This window comes from Tupaia chinensis, unplaced genomic scaffold (genome assembly GCF_000334495.1).
Source record: "Tupaia chinensis unplaced genomic scaffold, TupChi_1.0 Scaffold000037_15, whole genome shotgun sequence".
Taxonomy (NCBI): domain Eukaryota; kingdom Metazoa; phylum Chordata; class Mammalia; order Scandentia; family Tupaiidae; genus Tupaia; species Tupaia belangeri.
Window position 1 is genome coordinate 2,793 of NW_006159473.1, and position 21,120 is coordinate 23,912.

The following is a 21,120-nucleotide window of genomic DNA, read 5'->3' on the forward strand; positions in this document are numbered from 1 at the left end:
AAATGCTTCCCAATAATTTGATATCGGAGATGCTGCCAGTCACACACGTGCTTGAGGTGGTCTCCTACTGCTAAGGACAGGTTCATTTTTGTCGTTGTTTGTGGCCATCTCGAGCAACTTCAATCCATATTTATTTAAAGAACAAGGCTGTGCTAACTCGTATACAGGTTTAAACTTTTAGAACAGGGGAATACATGAGATATAGGCCTATAGTTTTACCCTCACTTGTAGAAATAGAAGGATGATGAGTTGTTTCAGAAGAAAGTGTTCTCTCTTTCTTGTTAATGCCATTCTCCTGCTCATGAGTCCACACAGCTAAGTGAGACAGAAGAGGGACTAGCACATGCATCTAATACATATCCTACTCAAACAAAACGGTAGAAGGAAATCTGGGACAGTCAACCCAATGCCTGCAGCTTCCTGAATTAAGTAAGGGTCGCCCACAGGTGAACATCACAAAACTCGGCATGTGCTTGGGCAGGACTACCCAGTAGCAATAGCACAGGAGCCTGTCTTCCAAGCCAACAGCACAAATAGCAAGGAGTGATGTGGTGTGGGTTGTGGGTCACTTCTTCAAACTTGTGCTTTTAACACAACCATTTAAAAATCAACAAACTCAGTAATGGAACTGAATATAATGCATGAATCCAGGTTCATTAAACTAATGCATTTTTTGAACAAACATAATATGACAGAACATTTCATTATTGACGCAGATATGAGGAAAAGTGTTATGCTGCTATTTAGAATGTGTCTTGTGTGTTGTGGAATTGAAATATTTCCAAATCATCAATAATTAAAATGATGAGAATCCATCATTTCACTGACATTTACTTCTACATGAAAAGATGGCCTATTTTAAACGTGCTCACACTTATTCTTGTCAATCACAAGCTGTCACAGCAAATTATTTCATTTGGTAGATCACATGGCAGCTAGCAGAAAATCTCTAGGTTTAAATTTAGATCTTAGGTGTAGTATCAAGAACCCCTTTCACAGAATTTTTTTTCCTGTGACTACATCCTCACCATACAAGACATAAAAGATGTAAAATTTTCTTCGTAATACTCAATTTCATTTCTGGTTAACAAAACTCAGGACTGAAATGAATCACTGTGAATGGTAACTTTCAAACAGTAGAATGGGAAAGAATGTAAATCTAAGACTAAAAACAATTTAAAGACAATCAGGGCTCCACACAATAAAACTTGGACCTAATGAGCCAGGTCTGAGCAGTGTTTTCCCTTCCTCTTCTTTAACGCATCTGGCAGGCACAGGGCACGCGTCATTTCTTATGCTGTGTTTGCACAGCCTACAGCTCCTAGCAGTTACAAAGGAGCTGAATTCTTATAAACCCCTTGGATCTGATCCAGGAATTTTCGCTGTGCCACCATTAAGCAGAAGATTCAAGAAATTGTAAATAAAGCCTAAACCACATGGCTGCAAATCTGAAAACTTTGAAATGCCTTTTCAAACAATTCATTAATGACATCTTCACAGTTCCAACACAGTCATTAATATATGTCAGCATCTTTAAATGCCAGAATTACAAGACATCTTCATCAACAGTCTTTATATAAAATATTTCTGATATTTCCCATACACAATTAATCTTTCTGATTAGGCATTCAACTTCAAATTATAAGAATTATTCTAATATTGCATTTCAACAGAGAATGCTTCATGTCAGTCTTGACCTTGGCCTGACCTCCATATGAAAGCTTTGTGTTTCAAAGTATGTGATGAATAGCTCTCTGGTTTTCTATTAAACCCAGTGCCACTGGTTGTTGACAGTACTGCTCAAAAGAAGTAATAAAACAGTTTAAAAATAAGAGGTATTTTACTAGGTTTTATCTATCTTAGTAAATCCAAAAATAGTTCTTAGGCTATTTTAATTATCTATACTGCTTTTCCAAAGAATAACAAAAACAATGAAGGATAGACATATAATTATCAAAATATGCATTGACTTATTTGGCTTACCTGTGCCAGAAATAATTTTCCTTTAGAGGACCTATGTGATTTACAATGTTGAGTAGTGTTCTTGGTTTTAACGGTTTATAAGTAATTTACCCAGTTTAAGCTCTTTAAAGACCAAAACTTCTAACTGTACACCAGGGCTAGATAGCTAGCAGGCATTTAATAAATATTTGTTGGTTTAAGTTTCTATTGAGTTGAACTGAATTGAAATCAGGTATGAAATAACACTTTTTTAAAATCAGGTTATGAGCCCCTTTCATTGTAAGTCTAATCTGGCTTAGTACGTGGCACACAGTAGGCTTTCAATGTTTGCTGAACCAATGACCATCAGTAAATTAGAATAATGACTAGCTACTGACTCCAGTGGCTCTTGAATATTGATGTATAAAATCTTCTTGCTCACTTAGAACGATCCATCAGTTAACAGACACCCCTGCTACTGGTTTTCCTCTATTTACCTTAGAGCATGTTCAGTTTTCAATTTTTACATGTATCTACTGTCTCAATGTTATTTGTATGTGTTTTATTATCGTACACTTGTGACAAGTTGGCAGATTACTGATTTATCTATAAAACACAGAAAAGAAATTTTCAAACTGGGATAGATGATTTGAAAAAGTCTATGAGAATATGTGGATGATATATGGATATATGTATATATATCCACATCAAGCTAAATATTACCTTTCATATATGTATGTAAGTAAAAATATTCTTAACATTATAAAAGAAACCAAGTATCACTATTCAGGCTTCTCTGTGAGTTTAACTTAGAAGACTAGCTTTTCCCCATTGTACTTCTCTGAAGTCTTTTTAATGGACATGTGATGTGCTAGTCTGTGTCCAAGCTCACCTACAATTTCTTTTCTCAAAAGACAAGGCACATCTGCCACCTGCTCTACTCCGTGTCCCAGCAACAACTGTCGAGCAGCATAAAGATTGATTATCAGTCAAAAACCATTGCACAACACCAGATTTTGGTGGGTTAAGCTTGCTGATCCAGCAAGAGATGGTGTGAAATTTTCAGGAGCGTGTGCCAACATTTTGGTGCTAAAGGAACAGCAGTGCATGTCACAGGGAAACACAGCCAAAGACATGCAAACAAAGCAGGGAAGTTTTTTTGTTCTGGACTTGGCTTTTTAAAAAGATAAAGAAGAAAACAAAAAGTAGGAGGAAATTAGTTTGTACATTCAAAATCATCTACCATCGTTAGTCATGTGTATTACACTGTTATTTTAGGCATACGTGTCCAGAAGATTTTCTTCTTAGATTTGCTATAAAATTTTTTATAGATCTCTTCTATAACACCATAATGCACATAGAAGGCAATTATTTCCTATTAATAAAAGAGTCAAGAATCTTAATGAAGCAATCATTACATAAATATCTGAATTTTTAAATAATCACAGAAACATATTTCCCACTAAGATTTGTTTTTATATAAACAAATGATTCAATGAATACAAAATAAAGTCAGTTATATTTTAAAGTTAAAGCAAAATTTGAAAAATATATGGGTCTACGCTATAACTTAAGTAATTTTTAATGACTATGATAGCAACAAGTTTCTTTACAAAAACCAAATTATGCTAAACTTTCTACTGAGTTCAAAAAATTACTTATTTCCTGATAGTCAAGTATTATCAGAGATAGAATTCCTAGTATCATTTTAACACAATAATATTAATAGAAGACTTTTATCACCTCATCTATAATGAACTCCAGAATTACTTTTCTTCCCCTTATACAGTTACTGCCTAGACTTGCCTTTGATTCACCAGCCTTATAGCAAAAATGGAAAAATGACTTCTAAAAAGGTATAAAAAGCAGAAGAAAGTACAGCAGTTACACACATTACATTTTTATGGCAAAGTCCTATTCTCCATGTTATTTAAATCTGATTTCCATATGCAGCACTTGATAATGAACTTTGGGTGTAACACGCTTGGAAGAATCTTAGATAGTGGTGCTTTTATTTTTTTCTTAAAATGTATTCTTTCCCACTGAAGAAAGAAAAATGTTGTATTTTTAATTTTAGAATATCTCCATGTATCTGAAATGTCAGAAACAATGGACTTTTGAAAGAAACTTTACCTGAAAATATGTCTAAGGTTAAATGTATATATTCCAAGGTTAAAAAGAAAAGCAATCTGCAGCATTTACCTTACCAAAATGTCACTAGGAGAACACACATATATAAGAAATACATGTTCATTACTGGTCACATTTTCATAATTATGTTAATGCTGTCTGAAAAAAAGACCAGAAGTGTAAATGAATAAATGATACTTGAAACTTTGAACTATTTTCTGAGAGAATAAGTCTAGTGAATTATGTCTGAGTGTCACAGAAACTAAACAGTAAATTCAATAATCTCTGATTTAATTTATTATATTTTCACCATTTAACCTCCTGCAGGCTCCCTAATGTCTATTCAGATCTATATTAAATTAAGCACCAATGCTAATGAAGGGCAATAAACGTGGCTGTCAGTGGATTTTTCTTTCATTAAGCACATTATCCTCTTACTGAGCTGTAAATGCGTAAACATTAGTTTTGTTAAACCATGCAAAAAAGACAGGATGAAAATCATTTTTTAATTGCACCCCTTAAGCAATTTACTGTGTGTGGGGGGGTAGGGTATTTATTTTTACCTTTAATTTTTTTGAATGGATCTAAAAAGGGCTCTCCTGTTGAAACATACACGTCGGCTTCATGGGGAATATCCTCAGGTTCGAGGGCTTCCTTGCCGCCTGCCAAGAACACTCGTCGTGCGGCCATGTTCAGATTCAGCTTTTCTGTGCTCTCCTCCAGCAACTGGAAGAAAGCAAGAGGTAAGATGAAGTGGTTTATGACACATAAAGTCACACAGTTCTGCAAGTAAAGGTTCTAACTGTCAAAATAGAAACCCCATGGAGTCACTTGCCAAATTCAGTAACTTCAATATAGTTCTCTTCTACGGTTAAAAACGTGGATATAAAAGGTAATCCACAGCACGAAGAATATCTAGCTATTGTCTGATTGTAATCCTTAAATGGCTTGTCATATTAATAATTTTGAGAGGTGGAATGCTATTGTATCTGTTTAATTAAATGCACTATTTACATGTTGATTTATATATAGACTGAAGAAAGAAATGAAATGTCTTTGCAATCTATGAATAAATGAGCAATTTGCAGATTCAGATTTCTAAAAGAAAATTGTGACACAATCAATGTCATCTTTGTCATTTTTTTTATATTATAAAAAAGAATAGAAGAAAAACTAAGCCACTGAAAACTTTGGAACGCTAGTTACCAAGGTGATGGTTGGTGCAGTAACTTGGGCAAAGACTGCTCTAGATCCATTTTTGTAAGCTGTTACTTTAATCACTTGTGGTTGAAGTTTGTGTCGTTGAGATGATCTATGCCAATTCTGAGCCGACTGAGATTTTAAAGGAGAGAACTCTGCAACTCTGAAAAAAAAATACAACACAAACGAAAAAATTGGTACATGTTAATTAGCAAAAACTTTTAAATAAATATTACCCTGAAAGATAAAACCTCTAAATAATATTCCAAGTTATGTAAATACTCCCCAGCAAAAATTTTTATAGGATGAGATTGTCATAATTAATAGAACTATTCAGAAAGATTTAATACAGGATAGTTTTGCTAGAACTGCTCACATAAAACACATATCTCAGAATAAGTTATTTTGATCATTTTATTTAAAAAACACTGTAACACTCGTTTAATACCATATACATGAAAATTTGTTTATATATGTATGCTACATTCTGATAGTAAAAAATAATAATATGGCTGCATAACATGAAATACTAAATGGCTAAGATTTTCCCCAAATTTTCGTGCTTATCAAAGTTATTTGATTTTTTTAAAAAATTTGAAATTCAAATAGACTATAACAAAATAAAAATTTGTTTCTAAAGTTAAGTCTATTGTCCTCATTTCAAATTGTTTTGGAGAATTAAGATTTCTAAGTTTTTTCTTTAGTCAGAACAGTTTTGATCTTTATTACTTCCTTGACAATACTGTATAGCAAACTGACTAATGTCAGATTTTAACTTCAGAATCATCTAACTAACCACGTTAATTTGTAATGCTATAGAAGCAAAGTAAATAAAAAGTAACTCCAAGTAAGTGAAAATCACATAATATTCATATATTTGAATATCTGAAAATAATGGGAATATCAGTTTATTGTTTTGAATTGGTTTTACTAACATTTTCTTCTGTCCATGATTTTTAGGTTAGTAGCTTACAGTAACAATGTTACTGTTAAATATATATATGTGTGTATACACACACACACACACATATATATATGCACACAAAATGGTTTCATAACAAGTACACGTCAATTCAATTCTGTTTCAAAATAATGATTAAGCATCAAAAGTATGCACTTTCCGTTTTTAAATAAATGTCTTGTAAGCAAAGATACTTTATGGTCTTATCCTGATTCTGCTGTAAATATTCTTTTCAGAGTTCCAGATTACCTAGGTTGAAGTGTACCTCATGTTTACTACAGTGTAATTAACAACATTCTACTCTGGTGCTTTCAAAAAAGAAATAAAACAAGACCAGAGACAAAACCCTAGAGAGATGTTATATTTTAATGTCTTAGATAGTCCATTGAATCATTATAAATTCTGCTCAAAGGAAAGAGTTTCAACGGTCGGTTAAAAGAAAAAGAAATCAAAACACAGAGAGGAGCTTTGATTACCTCAGTTGACCCACTGGAGCACTGACAGGTCTGTTTCTTTTGGATGCTGATATAAAACAAGACTTGTTTTTACTGTTTGATTGGTAGCTGTCCAGGTCTGATATTTCATCATGGCTCTGATCTGATGCTGTTTGATGTGTGGAGCAATCTTGAAGTCCTGACCCTTCTGATACTGCAGCTGAATGCAAAAGTCTGTTGAGGCCAAACTGAGGCTGCACATAGTCGTCAGTAGTTTTAATAACTGCTTTTGCCTGGGTTGCCATAAACTTCCTGAAAGAAACAATGTGTGAAGGAAGACAATGAATCAATTTATAATCACTTATCAACTACCACATAATAACTCACTGTGTGCTACGTGCTAGACTAAACACTGCACGTTCAGTCATTATTTTATGTAATCCTCCAGTATCGCTAGGGAGTGGGTACTATTTTTATCCCCATTTTACAGATTTTAAAAATTGAAAGTTCAGAGATTAATTAATTCCCCAATGTTGTATAATCAGGAAGTGAGAGTGCTAATTTAGAACAGCCCAAGCCTGTTCTAAAATAAAACCCACATTTATAACCACTGAATTTTATTGCTTTACTTAAAGAAAAAAGTCGTGTAATACTTAAAACTTAAGCAGAATTTTAAAATTCACCTTATTAAATCCTAGCATTCTTCGAAGTATTTAAAAATACAAGTTAAAGATATGTGGGTATTTAGGAGAGAACTCTGCAACTCTGAAAAAAAAGTACAACACAAACTTAAGAAATTTGCAAACTACCTTCTAATAGAAAATAAATGTTAAATAAACTGCTAGGAGCTATGGGTGTGTATTAGCTTTATGTGCAACAAGAACTTGTTGAAGCCCAGCTTGATATGATAGGATTAAAACTGGTAATGTCATCATAGAAGACCTAGGATTAGGCTGGCTAACTCATCTTGGTTTGTTCACGACTGTCCTGGTTTGGACACTGAAAGTCACAAATCCCAGGAACTCTGTCAGGCTCCAACTGCAACAGTGGATCACCCTACCTGGCACTGAAGCTGAAAGAGTAGCACGTAGATGAATTATGATGAGTGAACAGGAGACCACATAACCTAGGGTCATATGCAAATCTATGTAAATACCAAATTAGAAGACAGAATATGTATAGTGTTCACTGATATAATAAGATTAAAAAGGCTTCAACACATTGAGAGATTGAGCGGTATGATGATGAAGCAGAGAGGACAGTCAGCTTCCACGTATACCTGAACTCGGAACTACTGTTGCACAAAACAAACCTCTTTCCAGTATCCTACTCCCTCCATAGTTCTTAGACATAATGTAATATAATCCCCCCAAACACACACCCAATTATAAATTAACATATGCTCAGTGTAGAAAGCTCAGCAGGGCTAGCCCCTCCTCCGAATCTTTCACTTCTTCAAAGGCCATTATAATCACAATTACTTATTCTTGTCTGCCTTCTACATGTTCACAAACGTATTAAATGGTTAGTTATTTCCTCCGAATGACACATGTCACAGGGAAATAGATGAGTATGTTGCATGAGTTGACACACAAGGGGTGGATGAGAGCTAAACCTCTAGGGTCCACACAGTTGTACTTTGTGGTGGTGGTGGTTGTCATCATCACACGTGCCTGTCCAAGTCTACTCTAGACTGAGCATAGTACTGGAGATAGTACCACATTGAGGAGCCTATAATACACAGAAGATCCACCAGGACCAAATCTGTGGCAAACAGCATCTCGAATGACTGACGGACTCTGGCTCTGGCAGAGATGGGACCTCCCTTCAGAGCACCTGAGCAACAAAGATTTAGATGGCAGTGACAACAGTGGCAATGTGGCAGCAGCAGTTGTGCCTCACTAGCCATGTTTCTGCAGGAATGGCCACAGAGCTGCAAATGGCCACCAGGCTCTTCAACCTAAGGAAGAGCAGTGCATAGTCAAAAAGGAAAGACTCGCAAGTCTTATAAACAGTTCTTGGTTCCCAATACAGTTCTTAGGGAGCAAGTTCTCATGTAAAATAAATAAATAAATAAATAAATAAATAAAATTCTCTATTTAAAAAAACAGGAAGTCTTTAATGAATGCATTTTGCTTAATGTTGAATATTTTAATACATATACTAATTTTTTAAAGGTGTTAGTCATAGGGCATGTGCGCTAGCCAAAGAGAGAGATAAAGAAAGAAAAAATGAGAAATCACTGCCCAGAGGGGATGGCCACACCACAATTCTTTCTCCTCTGTTCTCCTCCTGGAATTTTGAGCACGCACACACACATGTCCAGCATGATTTTCAAGTTACTGGGTCTGGGACTCAAACCGTGGTATGTGGGAGTCCAGCACCTTAGCCATTATGCCACCTACTGGCCCCCAATATATTAATGGTTTTGATGTAATAATCTATTACTCCACCATCGTGAAGCAGATTGCCTTTATCTTTTTTGTAATAATGTTTTCATTTTAGAACAACTTTACATTTATAGAGAGGTTACAGAAAGTTTGAGAAAGTTACAAATCCAGACAATACAAAAAAATGAAGTTTTGATTTGTTTTCTCTTATAAGCATAAGTTTATCATATATAGTTTTCAAAAATTCTTTGTAATTAAACTTTCATTTGACAAAGCATTCATGAAACAATATATAGATTAGTTTAATAGACAAAAAATACTTTTTTTTTTGAGAGGTTTTCGCTATAGGGAGTGTGCAGTTGTCAGACAGACAAAGACATAGAGACAGAAAGCGAGAAATCACCCCCCAGGAGAGATGGTCACGCCGCAATCCCTTCTCCTCCATTCTCCTCTCGGGATCTTGGGCATGCACGCACACGCACCAGGCATGAGTTTTAAGCCACCAGGTCCTGGACGCGAACCATAGTCAACTACATGGGAGTCCAGCAACATAGCCATTACGCTAACTGCTGGTTCCCAACAAAAAATACTTTTAAGTAGACATGACTGTCTTAAAATTTTTTCCACACCCACTTTAAAAAAAAAAAAAAGGAATTATTTATTTAATTTTATTATTATTACTATTAATGTTTTTTAATTTGCTATAGGGCACATGCACTCACCAGAGAGAGACAGAGACAGAGATAAAGCAAGCCACTAGGTCTGGGACTTGAACTAAGGTTGGCCATATGGGAGTCTAGCACCTTAACTGCCATGCCACCTGCTGGCCCCTACCACCCACTTTTTACCAACCACTTTCTTCCCTTGCTGTCTCTAGCATCCACACCCATCCTCTCCACGATCATATCTTCAGCTCTTTCAACATCTGCTATAAAGTGCAGATACTCAGTACAAATTGAGTGGAAATACATTGTACAATGTGTATCTTTCAAAGTCTGGCTCACTTCGCTCAGCACTAAGTTTTCTATATTCACCCATTTGAGTTGAATGATAGGATCGCATTAATTTTCACAGATGTTTAATATTGCATAATATATATGTGCCACAGTTTTTCAACTCAATCATCAGTTTTTGGACACTTAGGTTGGTTTCATGTTTTAGCAATTATAAATAATGCTGCAATAAACATGGATGTGTAGCTGTCTTTCTGACTAAGTGTTTTCTTATCCTTTTGGTAGATACCAAGAAGTGGGATTACTGGGTCATATGAAAATTCTACTTGTAAGTATTTGTGAAACCTCCATATTATTTCATATTAAAGAAACATCTCTCTTGCCCTATCCTATACTACATCAACTAAATCCTGAAGCAGCTCAAGCTGCAGGCAGAGCACTAAGACATATTTCTTGCATCCATAAGCTTTTGGCCCTATAGGGTCTCTAAAAGGACAGACAAGGAAAAATAATACATCATGCCCATCAAATTGATAATAATCAGTAACAATATTAATAGCTAATACCTACATCGTGCTTTACATCAGTCACTGTTCTATGCACTTTACATATACTGTATTTACCATTTAGTCCTCATAACAGCCCTATTTATTGTTCCCCTTTTACAGCAGATGAGAAAACTGAGGGTTTAAGTAATTTGCCAAATATCACACAGCAGGCAAGTAGTAGAGACAGAATTCAAATCCAGTAGTTTGACTCCAGAATCTCTACTTAACTGTCATCCCATAATACAATTTCCATGAACCCTAATCGTCCTTATTTTTCATTAGTTAGAAAATGCAATCTGCTATTCAAATGAGTACACGCAAACACACTACTAGTAAGGGAACGAAATTTGGAATACAGGAAGACAATGGGCAGGGTAAGGAAAGGGGAGTAGCAGGCAAAGGAGGTAGTTCTCCTCTAGCAGCAGTAAACTAATAATGTGCATCAGCTGATACCAATCTTAAATCTGGTTGTCCTTTAAACCACCAGATTGTAGCCTCTCTATTTTTCTTTCTCTTGCTTCTCCTCTTTTCTTTTGAAAGATTTTTTTTTCTTCCCTAAGAAAAATCTCTTGGAAACACCACAATATTCAGATTTATTAAAGTGAACTTCTCTCCACTTCCAAATTTACATACATATTTACATAATTCTCCTTACAGCTTACCTTTTATTGTGAGAATTTCACCCATTTATATTTAATATATATTCACACAATTATCCTCTTCACCAAGATAGCCTGTCATTTAATTGGAAAATTTAGTCTGTTTTATTTGCCATATTTGCTGATGTACTTTGGGTTTATATCTGTGATATTGTTGTGATGATTGATTTTATATATCAACTTGATTGAACTGTGGAATGATAAGATATCTGATAAAATATTATTTCTGGTGTATCCATAAGGGTGTTTCCAGAAGAGATTAGCATTTGACTTGGTGGATCAAATTAAGCCATGGGTCCTCCCCAGTACAGGTAGGCATTATCCAGTCTCTTAAATCTGAATAGCCCAAAAATGCACAGGAAGGTTGGAATCTTGCTTTCCCTATCTGACTGCTTCAGTGCCACATTGACCTTTCCTTGGACTCAGCAAATACATAAAATATGCTATATAAAATATATGATTGGTTCTATTTCTCTAATACACTTATAATCTGTTTTGTTTTTCCTATCTATGCTCCTTTTTACTTCTTTCTCATCTTCTAAATTAAAAAGTAATTTTTTGTAATTTAATTTCCTTTGTAGTTTATACATTGTTTAACTTTGTTTTTACTAGTGACATGAGCTATTACAATATGAATCCTTGTCATTAAAATTTAATAGAAATTACTAATGGATTGAATTCCAGATGATACAAAAGTCTTATATTTTGTCTATTTATTGCTGCTTCCTTGACTTGGTAAATAATACTTCTTTATATCCTTTTTCATGGATATGTGCATGTGTCTATCATGGCTTCAGAATATGCAGGGAGGTAAATTCCAAAAGTCTGCTTTGCTTTGACTTGAGCTTTTGCATTTGACTTGGTGGATCAAACAAAACATCCTCCCCAGTACATCCTGTTCTCCCTGTGCCTCTTGTAGACTATTATTTATATTAACTTTACATTATGATTTCTTGTAACATCTGCATTTTGTCACAGCTGCCTTTTATAAAATTCAATAAGTTGTATGGTAGTTTTGTTAGGCTTTGTCTTTCCCAATTGATACTAATTTAGTTTAGTGCTCTGGTCATTTTTATATATGGGCTCATCTATAGATTCCATGGAAAGATACAGTTATTTTCTATGTATATTCTTATACTAATTGTTCTAGGAAATGATCTGTTGTCAAATCAAATAAACAAACAAAAACGTACTCTCTCCTTACTATTGAAGCTTTCTATAACATTATGGAACGTGGGCTATTTTTTTTTCATTTCTTAAACATTTATTTACTTATATATCTATTGGTCTGTTGTGATCTTCAAGTCACTGGGTTCAAGACTCAAACCACTGTCAGTCATGTGGGAATCCAGCACCTTAACCACAATGCCACCTTGCTTCTCCTCTTTTCTTTTGAAAGATTTTTTTTTCTTCCCTAAGAAAAATCTCTTGGAAACACCACAATATTCAGATTTATTAAAGTGAACTTCTCTCCACTTCCAAATTTACATACATATTTACATAATTCTCCTTACAGCTTACCTTTTAATATGAGAATTTCACCCATTTATATTTAATATATATTCACACAATTATCCTCTTCACCAAGATAGCCTGTCATTTAATTGGAAAATTTAGTCTGTTTTATTTGCCATATTTGCTGATGTACTTTGGGTTTATATCTGTGATATTGTTGTGATGATTGATTTTATATATCAACTTGATTGAACTGTGGAATGATAAGATATCTGATAAAATATTATTTCTGGTGTATCCATAAGGGTGTTTCCAGAAGAGATTAGCATTTGACTTGGTGGATCAAATTAAGCCATGGGTCCTCCCCAGTACAGGTAGGCATTATCCAGTCTCTTAAATCTGAATAGCCCAAAAATGCACAGGAAGGTTGGAATCTTGCTTTCCCTATCTGACTGCTTCAGTGCCACATTGACCTTTCCTTGGACTCAGCAAATACATAAAATATGCTATATAAAATATATGATTGGTTCTATTTCTCTAATACACTTATAATCTGTTTTGTTTTTCCTATCTATGCTCCTTTTTACTTCTTTCTCATCTTCTAAATTAAAAAGTAATTTTTTGTAATTTAATTTCCTTTGTAGTTTATACATTGTTTAACTTTGTTTTTACTAGTGACATGAGCTATTACAATATGAATCCTTGTCATTAAAATTTAATAGAAATTACTAATGGATTGAATTCCAGATGATACAAAAGTCTTATATTTTGTCTATTTATTGCTGCTTCCTTGACTTGGTAAATAATACTTCTTTATATCCTTTTTCATGGATATGTGCATGTGTCTATCATGGCTTCAGAATATGCAGGGAGGTAAATTCCAAAAGTCTGCTTTGCTTTGACTTGAGCTTTTGCATTTGACTTGGTGGATCAAACAAAACATCCTCCCCAGTACATCCTGTTCTCCCTGTGCCTCTTGTAGACTATTATTTATATTAACTTTACATTATGATTTCTTGTAACATCTGCATTTTGTCACAGCTGCCTTTTATAAAATTCAATAAGTTGTATGGTAGTTTTGTTAGGCTTTGTCTTTCCCAATTGATACTAATTTAGTTTAGTGCTCTGGTCATTTTTATATATGGGCTCATCTATAGATTCCATGGAAAGATACAGTTATTTTCTATGTATATTCTTATACTAATTGTTCTAGGAAATGATCTGTTGTCAAATCAAATAAACAAACAAAAACGTACTCTCTCCTTACTATTGAAGCTTTCTATAACATTATGGAACGTGGGCTATTTTTTTTTCATTTCTTAAACATTTATTTACTTATATATCTATTGGTCTGTTGTGATCTTCAAGTCACTGGGTTCAAGACTCAAACCACTGTCAGTCATGTGGGAATCCAGCACCTTAACCACAATGCCACCTGCTGCCTGCTCTCTGGTCTAATTTTATATCACAGATTTCTCTTTAACATTTCTAGGTCAGTCTCTTGTTTGTTTTTCCTTTTTCTCCCCCCACCCCCCACAGGGCAAGATATGTACTCCCCAGAGAGGTAAGGAAAATGAGAAATCATCTCCAGGGGGATGGTTGTGCTGCAATACCTTCTTCTCCATTGCAGAAATACATTTTCTCCCTATGCATCCATACCTGTCTTAGGAGATTTGATAGCTAAAGTCACTATATGTCATCGATTATTTCCTATCATTTAAAATGCTAATCCTTAATTTCTGTCAAATACTCTAATTCGTCCTTGTATTTTCTACCTTTTTACTATGATATAAAAGCATTTTTTATAACCTGTAACCTATATTCTATCATATTGAGTTAATACAAGATTATAAATCATATTACTACAAAAATACACCTAAAAAAATGTATCTACTCACCCAGGATAATCTCCCTTGTGATTAACTTTGAGACACTGATTATGTGCCTTAAGTATATCTGCAAAAAATCTCTTCTCTTTGCCATATAATGTAACCTTATCATGGGGTTGATATTCCATTATATTTATCTGTCCCACCCACATGCAAAAAGATAAAAATTATAAAAGATAAAATTATTATTTCCACTACCCTGTATATGTACATAGGGTAGTAGAAATTTTAGGAGCCATATTAATATTCTGCCTTCTACACTAGCTACACAATTACACAGTTTTTATCATCCACTTTTTACACCAAATATAAATCCAAATATTTTATTTTCTGGAGAACTCAAACACAATTGTTTAAGGTTAAATTTTTTCACTATTCAATACTGAGAATACTTTTAAAAATGAGTCCAGATTCTGACAAATCTAAAGAGGATCTTAAAAAATGGTACTTGAGAAGTAGCAATATTATTAGAATAAATTACTTCCTACAGTAGATACTTTATGGGACAGAGGGAGGAGTGTTTGATTGGATATAAATGTTCTGATAATGTTTTCTCAAAAATGTCAGCTACATTACTTTTGAATCATATTTATGGTGAATTATTGGGAAAAGATTACTTCTTTTAGCAACTGAGTCATTCTTTAGTAATTTAGTAATAAAAAAGCAACATGTGTATATAAAATTTGGAAATGTTCAAAGATTTTATTGTATGTGATTAAAGAAGGATAAAGTTAAACATGTCACATTTTAATCTTAAGGCAGTATTGGTAAAAAAAATTATAATTTTAATTAAAAACTGTATAACTTAGTCCAGCTTCTAGCCTGCTGGATAAGAGAACTGAATTCTACATGGCTAACTGTGGTTTGAATCTTGGCCTCAGTGGGTTAAAAACACACTGGTACATATGCATGCATACTCCAAATCCCAACAGGATGAAACAATGAAGAAGTGATTGTAATGTGACCACATTCCAATGGGGGGGGTGTTTTTTCCTTCTCCCTCTGTCTTTCTGTGTCTTTGGCAATTACATATTCCCATCCGGCAGTTAAAAAAAAATAAAATTTAATTTAAAAAAAATAAAAACTATACAACTCAGGACCAGCAGATGGCAGAATGGATATGTCACTGGACTACCACATAGTTGACCACAGTTTGAGTCCCGGATTCAGTGGCTTAAAATTCATGCTGAGTGCGAGTGTGTGTGTGCATGCCCAAAATCCCATGAAGACACTGGAGGAGAAGGGACTACATAGCCATCTCTCCCAGAAGGTGATTTCTCGCTTTCTGTCTTTCTGTCTCTCTGTCTGTCTGTGTCTCTCCAGCAAGTGTACAGTGTATCTCTCCCTATAGCAAAAATCTCTCTATTAAAAACAAAACCAAAAAAAACGAACTATACAACTCTAGGGAAATTAATCTTTTAAGCAATTTCGACATAGGGTACAATATATAATATAAATTATAGAATTACAAAGCTGAAAGGTTTGTTGAGGGATTAAGCTTTTTTCCATTTCTTTTTATTTTATTTATTATTTTTTTGAGAGTTTTTTTTTTTTTTTTTCGCTATAAGGCACGTGCGCTCGCCAGACAGACAGAGAGAGACATAGAGACAGAAAGTGAGAAATCACCCCCCCAGAGGGGATGGTCATGCCACAATCCCTTCTCCTCCATTCTCCTCTCGGGATCTTGGGCATGCATGCACATGTGCCCGGCGTGAGTTTTAAGCCACCAGGTCCGGGACGCGAACCGCGGTCAACTACATGGGAGTCCAGCTACATACCCATTACGCTAACTGCTGGTTCCCTATTATTATTATTTTTAATTTTGCTATAGGGCATGTGTGCTCACCAGAGAGGTGGAGAGAGAGAGTGGGAAAGTGAGGAAGCAAACTTCTAAGTCTGGGACTCAAATCATGGTTGACCATGTAGGAGTTCAATACCTCAACTACGATTCCACCTGCTGGCCCCACTTTTCTCCATTTCTAAAACAGGACTGTATTTGACCTATATTTGGCTTTTATTTTATATTGCATACTTATATTCAAAAGATTATCAGGAAAGATCTTAGATATAGTGGCATTTGCAACTTGCTTAATATTCCAAAATAGTATTTAATTATGCTTACCTTCTGAGCTTTTCGTTAAATCTAATTATAATTTTTGCTCTACAAAACAACTAAGAAAAAACATCTAAGAAAAAATGTTGGGTATAGAAATCTAAGAAAATATGCCCAGGAAGGAATACAGAAAAAGCAGAGAAATAGACCATGATTACACGTAAGGAGCTGAATCTAGCTTTGACAGGAGCAATTTTTCTTTTCTTTTCCTTACTTTAATAGTATTAATAAACCTTAGTAGCTCTTTACAGCAATTGGAGGAAAATTTCTAATAAAGTCATACTTCCTGCTCTCACAGTCAAGGATTTCTACCATCTGGCACTGTTTATCCCCCTTGTCTTTCACTCTCTCTCCTTGTTGACTGGATGTGCCTTTTTACACTGGTGTTGACTCAGTTAATCTATACTCACTACTGCACTTCTTTCAAAAAGTAAATGTTCAATAAATGGTAATCTGAGTTTAGAACTTAGATTTCCTAGAACCCCTTCCATAATTGCAATAATAGTCCAGTGAAAGGGACACATATTAAACAAATAATAACACAAAAGTTTATAATTACTGACTGCAAAGGAAAAGTCCTGGTGGACACAGGGAGAAATTCAGGGGTTGGGGCATGGAGAGGCCTCATTAAATCTATACAAGCTAGGAAGACACATGAAAGGTGTTACTATCTCACCAGATCCTTGTCAGCTTTTATTCCAAATCATTCCCCTAGGATCTGTGTATAAACTGATATGCTGTTTTGCATATTGCTATGTCTTCCATGTTGCCATGTGAGTTCATATTCCATTCTGCAAGGGTAAAATGCTTGTTTTACATCTTATTCACCTTCATAGGAAGCCAACCGGTGATTGGTACGCAGTAATTATTCTTTGATAATTATGACATTGTACAAAAAGTGTCACACAAAAAATGCCACTGACAAGAAACAAAGACAACTTATAAAATATAATAAAGCTGAAGTCAAGAATTATGTCAAGCAACGTTGACTGTTTAAAGTCACTACTCCCATTCTTCCTCAGGAAAAAAGTCTTGATTATCTCTGGGAATTCTTCCTTCTTATATGTCAATGGAAGGCATCCCCTGGTCAGCTTCAGTGGGTCAAAGCCAATCAGGGTACTTCTACTACCCCTCCTCCTGGCAAGAAAAGTAATCAGTGTGTGATCCAATTTTGGCCAATGAGACATGAGGAGAAGTCTTCCAGGGACTGGTTTTTTTTTTTTAATTTCTCTAATAAAAAGGAGATATAAATTATCTCTCTCTCCTTTATGCAGACGTTGCTGAGTGAACACGTGCTAAACCATCTTGTAAACAGAAAGGGTCAAGCCAAAGGCTCTAGCTCATACTCTGAAGATGTAATAGAGAATGAAACAAAAGCTAGCCTTTTGGACAACAGAGCTAAACTTCTGAATTTAACCCTAGAATTGCTCTATCTCCCAGGTTCTTCAGAAGTGACATAAAGAATGTTCCTCATGTTTTTAAAAGAATTTTATTTATTGTTATTATTATTTTAATTTGACCAGAGAGAAACAGCGAGAGAGAGAAGGAAAGTGAGAGAGCAAACCACCAGGTCCAGGACTAGAACCATGGTCAGCCCTGAGGGAGTCCAGACCCTTAACCACCACACCACCACTGGCCCCAAATGTTCCTCATTTTTAAAGTTATTTTCAGTTGAGCTTCTGTTACTTTCTACTGATACAGCCTAGCTTACACAATCTGCATTAAATGCAATGGACAACTAATGTAATGCAATTAATAAACTGAAATTCATTTGCTTTGGTTTTTTAGTGTTCTCAAAAATATTTATTAATGCTGGGACCAGCAGTTAGCGTAATGGCTATGTCGCTGGACTCCCACGTAGTCGACCGCAGTTCGTGTCCCGGACCCGGTGGCTTAAAACTCACGCCGGGCACATGTGCGTGTGTGCCCAAGATCCCGAGAGGAGAATGGAGGAGAAGAGATTGTGGCGTGACCATCCCCCCTGGGGGGTGATTTCTCGCTTTCTGTCTCTGTGTCTCTCTCTGTCTGTCTGGTGAGCGCACGTGCCCTACAGTGAAAATCTCTCAAAAAAACCATTTATTAATGCTTAATTAATTTTATGATGAGATAAAATATCTGCTTATCTGGTATTTTCTTTTAAAAAATCCTGCATTAATGGAATCAGTAATATTTCATGAGAAATTTCACTGAAAGTAGAAAATGACATGGAGCTTTTATTTCCCCCTTTTTGAAACACAAAGCGCCTTTAGTGAGGTTAGATTTCTATGGCATGAATCTGCATGTGGCTAACAATTCTATTCCTAGATAGGAAGTGTGGCTACTTTGACAGACCGCAGCTCAATAACAAACACTCAGGTCTAAGTTATCACACATTTTGGATGTGAATTCAACAGCAGGATAATGACAGTTGCCAAGGATTTGTACTTGCTGTCGCTTCATTCGAGTGTTGCCTGTCAAAATGTCTCTTTTTCTTATACAGAAGCCATAGAATTTCTATGGATAGCAATTACTTACAATATACAATGAAATACATCAAATCTAACAACCACTCTTTAGCCCTTCATTATTTAGTAGTCTCTTTGTTAAATGTAGTCAACCATTTTCATCTAAATTATTTATTTATACTGTATATTTGACAAGCATATATTTCTTGCTTTATATTCTTATGGCATTTAAACCTTCCTGAAGAGTTCTGGGTTTTCAAAAATATTATCATTTGTAAAACTTATCTTTATCCTATTACCATTTTAATGGTAATTAAACTCTCTAATTGGAATATCTGCAAATAAAAAAATATAAACATAAAGGAAAATGACCATAAGTATGTTCAATAATAAATCAGTGGTTTAATATACTGGAATGCAACAAATTAAAGAAATAACCCTATGCATGTTTAGTGAATGTAGACTTTTAAAAGAAAATCTCTGGAGTACACATAGCACAAAGATTTTACTAAACTTTGTACTGCCCCCTCCTCAACTTGCTTAAAAGAGTAATTTCCAATGATACAAATAACTTTTTATAATTGTCAGATTCTCTGACAAAATGTGAATTAAACATCACAGAAAGTGAATAAAGTGATAATAAAAGTGAATGAGGGGCTGGCAGGTGGCAAGGTGGTTAAGGGCACTGACTCCCAAATGGTCAACTATGGTTTGAGTCCTGGACCTGGTGGTTTGCTTCTCACTTTCTCTCTCTTTCTCTCTGTCTCATTTTGTTCCTCTTTGGTCAGATAGAAAGAAAGAAAGAAAGAAAGAAAGAAAGAAAAAAGAAAAGAAAAGAAAAGAGAAAAGAAAAGAAAAGAAAAGAAAAGGAAAGGAAAGGAAAGGAAAGGAAAGGAAAGGAAAGGAAAGGAAAGGAAAGGAAAGGAAAGGAAAGGAAAGGAAAGGAAAGGAAAGGAAAGGAAAGGAAAGGAAAGGAAAGGAAAGGAAAGGAAAGGAAAGGAAAGGAAAGAAAGTTAAATAAAATAATTCTTTAAAAAAAGTGAACAATTCCCCTCAATTTTTAATTTCAACACCAGAAGAAAATATAATCTTAGTTTAACCTACAAATATTGGTAAGGACTTCCAATTCCAGGTCAATTTCAAGTTATTTTATAATACATGTCAAAATTTTACTTATAACTCAATGACTGAATAATCACCAATGTCTATGTTTAAATTGTGTACCTACCACATAAAATATATTTAATAAATTTTTGTTAAATTTGCTTGCTTTTGTAGAAAAAGGAAATTCTAACCAAGAAAAACAATCTCTAAAATTCATAAGAAATTTTGAGAATAGGACTGGAGGCAAAAATCATTACACTAGAAAGTAAAAATAATATTTCTGCCTATGCAAAAGTACAAAGTAATAAAAATAAGGCATGTTGGGACCAGCAGATGGCATAGTGGTTACGTCGCTAGACTCCCACATAGTCAACCATGGTTCAAGTTCCAGACCTGGTGACTTAAAACTTTCACTGAGTGTGTGTGTGGTGTGTGCTCAAAATCCTGAGAGGAGAATAAAGGAGAAGGAATTGTGGTGTGGACATCCCCCTGGGGAGTGATTATTTGCTTTCTGTGTCTCTGTCTCTCCATCAAGCACACATAATCTATAGCAAAAATCTCTCTAAAAAAATAAACAAGCAAAATCAAGGTATGCCTAAATCTAAAAGTGGGGAAAGTTATAGATATTATATAAAACTTTTCAAGAAAAATTGGTTTTTAAAAAAGACCTAATTTTTTTTCTTTCTTTTCTTTCTTTTCTTTCCTTTTTTTTTTTTTTTTTTGTAATTGGCTGTAGGACATGTGAACTTGCTGTAGAGAGAAAGAGAGGAAAGAAAGAAAGAAAGAAAGAAAGAAAGAAAGAAAGAAAGAAAGAAAGAAAGAAAGAAAGAAAGAAAGGAAGGAAGGAAGGAAGGGGAGGGAGGGAAGAAGGGAGAGGAAAAGAAAAGAGAAAAGGAAAG

General features: G+C 34.7%; 1 protein-coding gene across 1 annotated transcript in view; it reads right to left on the reverse strand.

The window, feature by feature from the left end:
• Positions 1-3,225: 3,225 nt before the first annotated feature.
• LOC102490663 (doublecortin domain-containing protein 1) overlaps positions 3,226-21,120 on the reverse strand; it is a gene marked incomplete at its 3' end in the record, with an annotated part of 51,713 nt that continues 33,818 nt past the window's right edge. The window contains exons 3-6 of the mRNA XM_027771685.1: positions 6,709-6,978; positions 5,278-5,434; positions 4,603-4,797; positions 3,226-3,316 (exon numbers count right to left, since the gene is read on the reverse strand). Coding sequence (XP_027627486.1) covers positions 3,226-3,316; positions 4,603-4,797; positions 5,278-5,434; positions 6,709-6,978 — 713 coding nt within the window. The remainder of the gene's footprint in view (positions 3,317-4,602; positions 4,798-5,277; positions 5,435-6,708; positions 6,979-21,120) is intronic.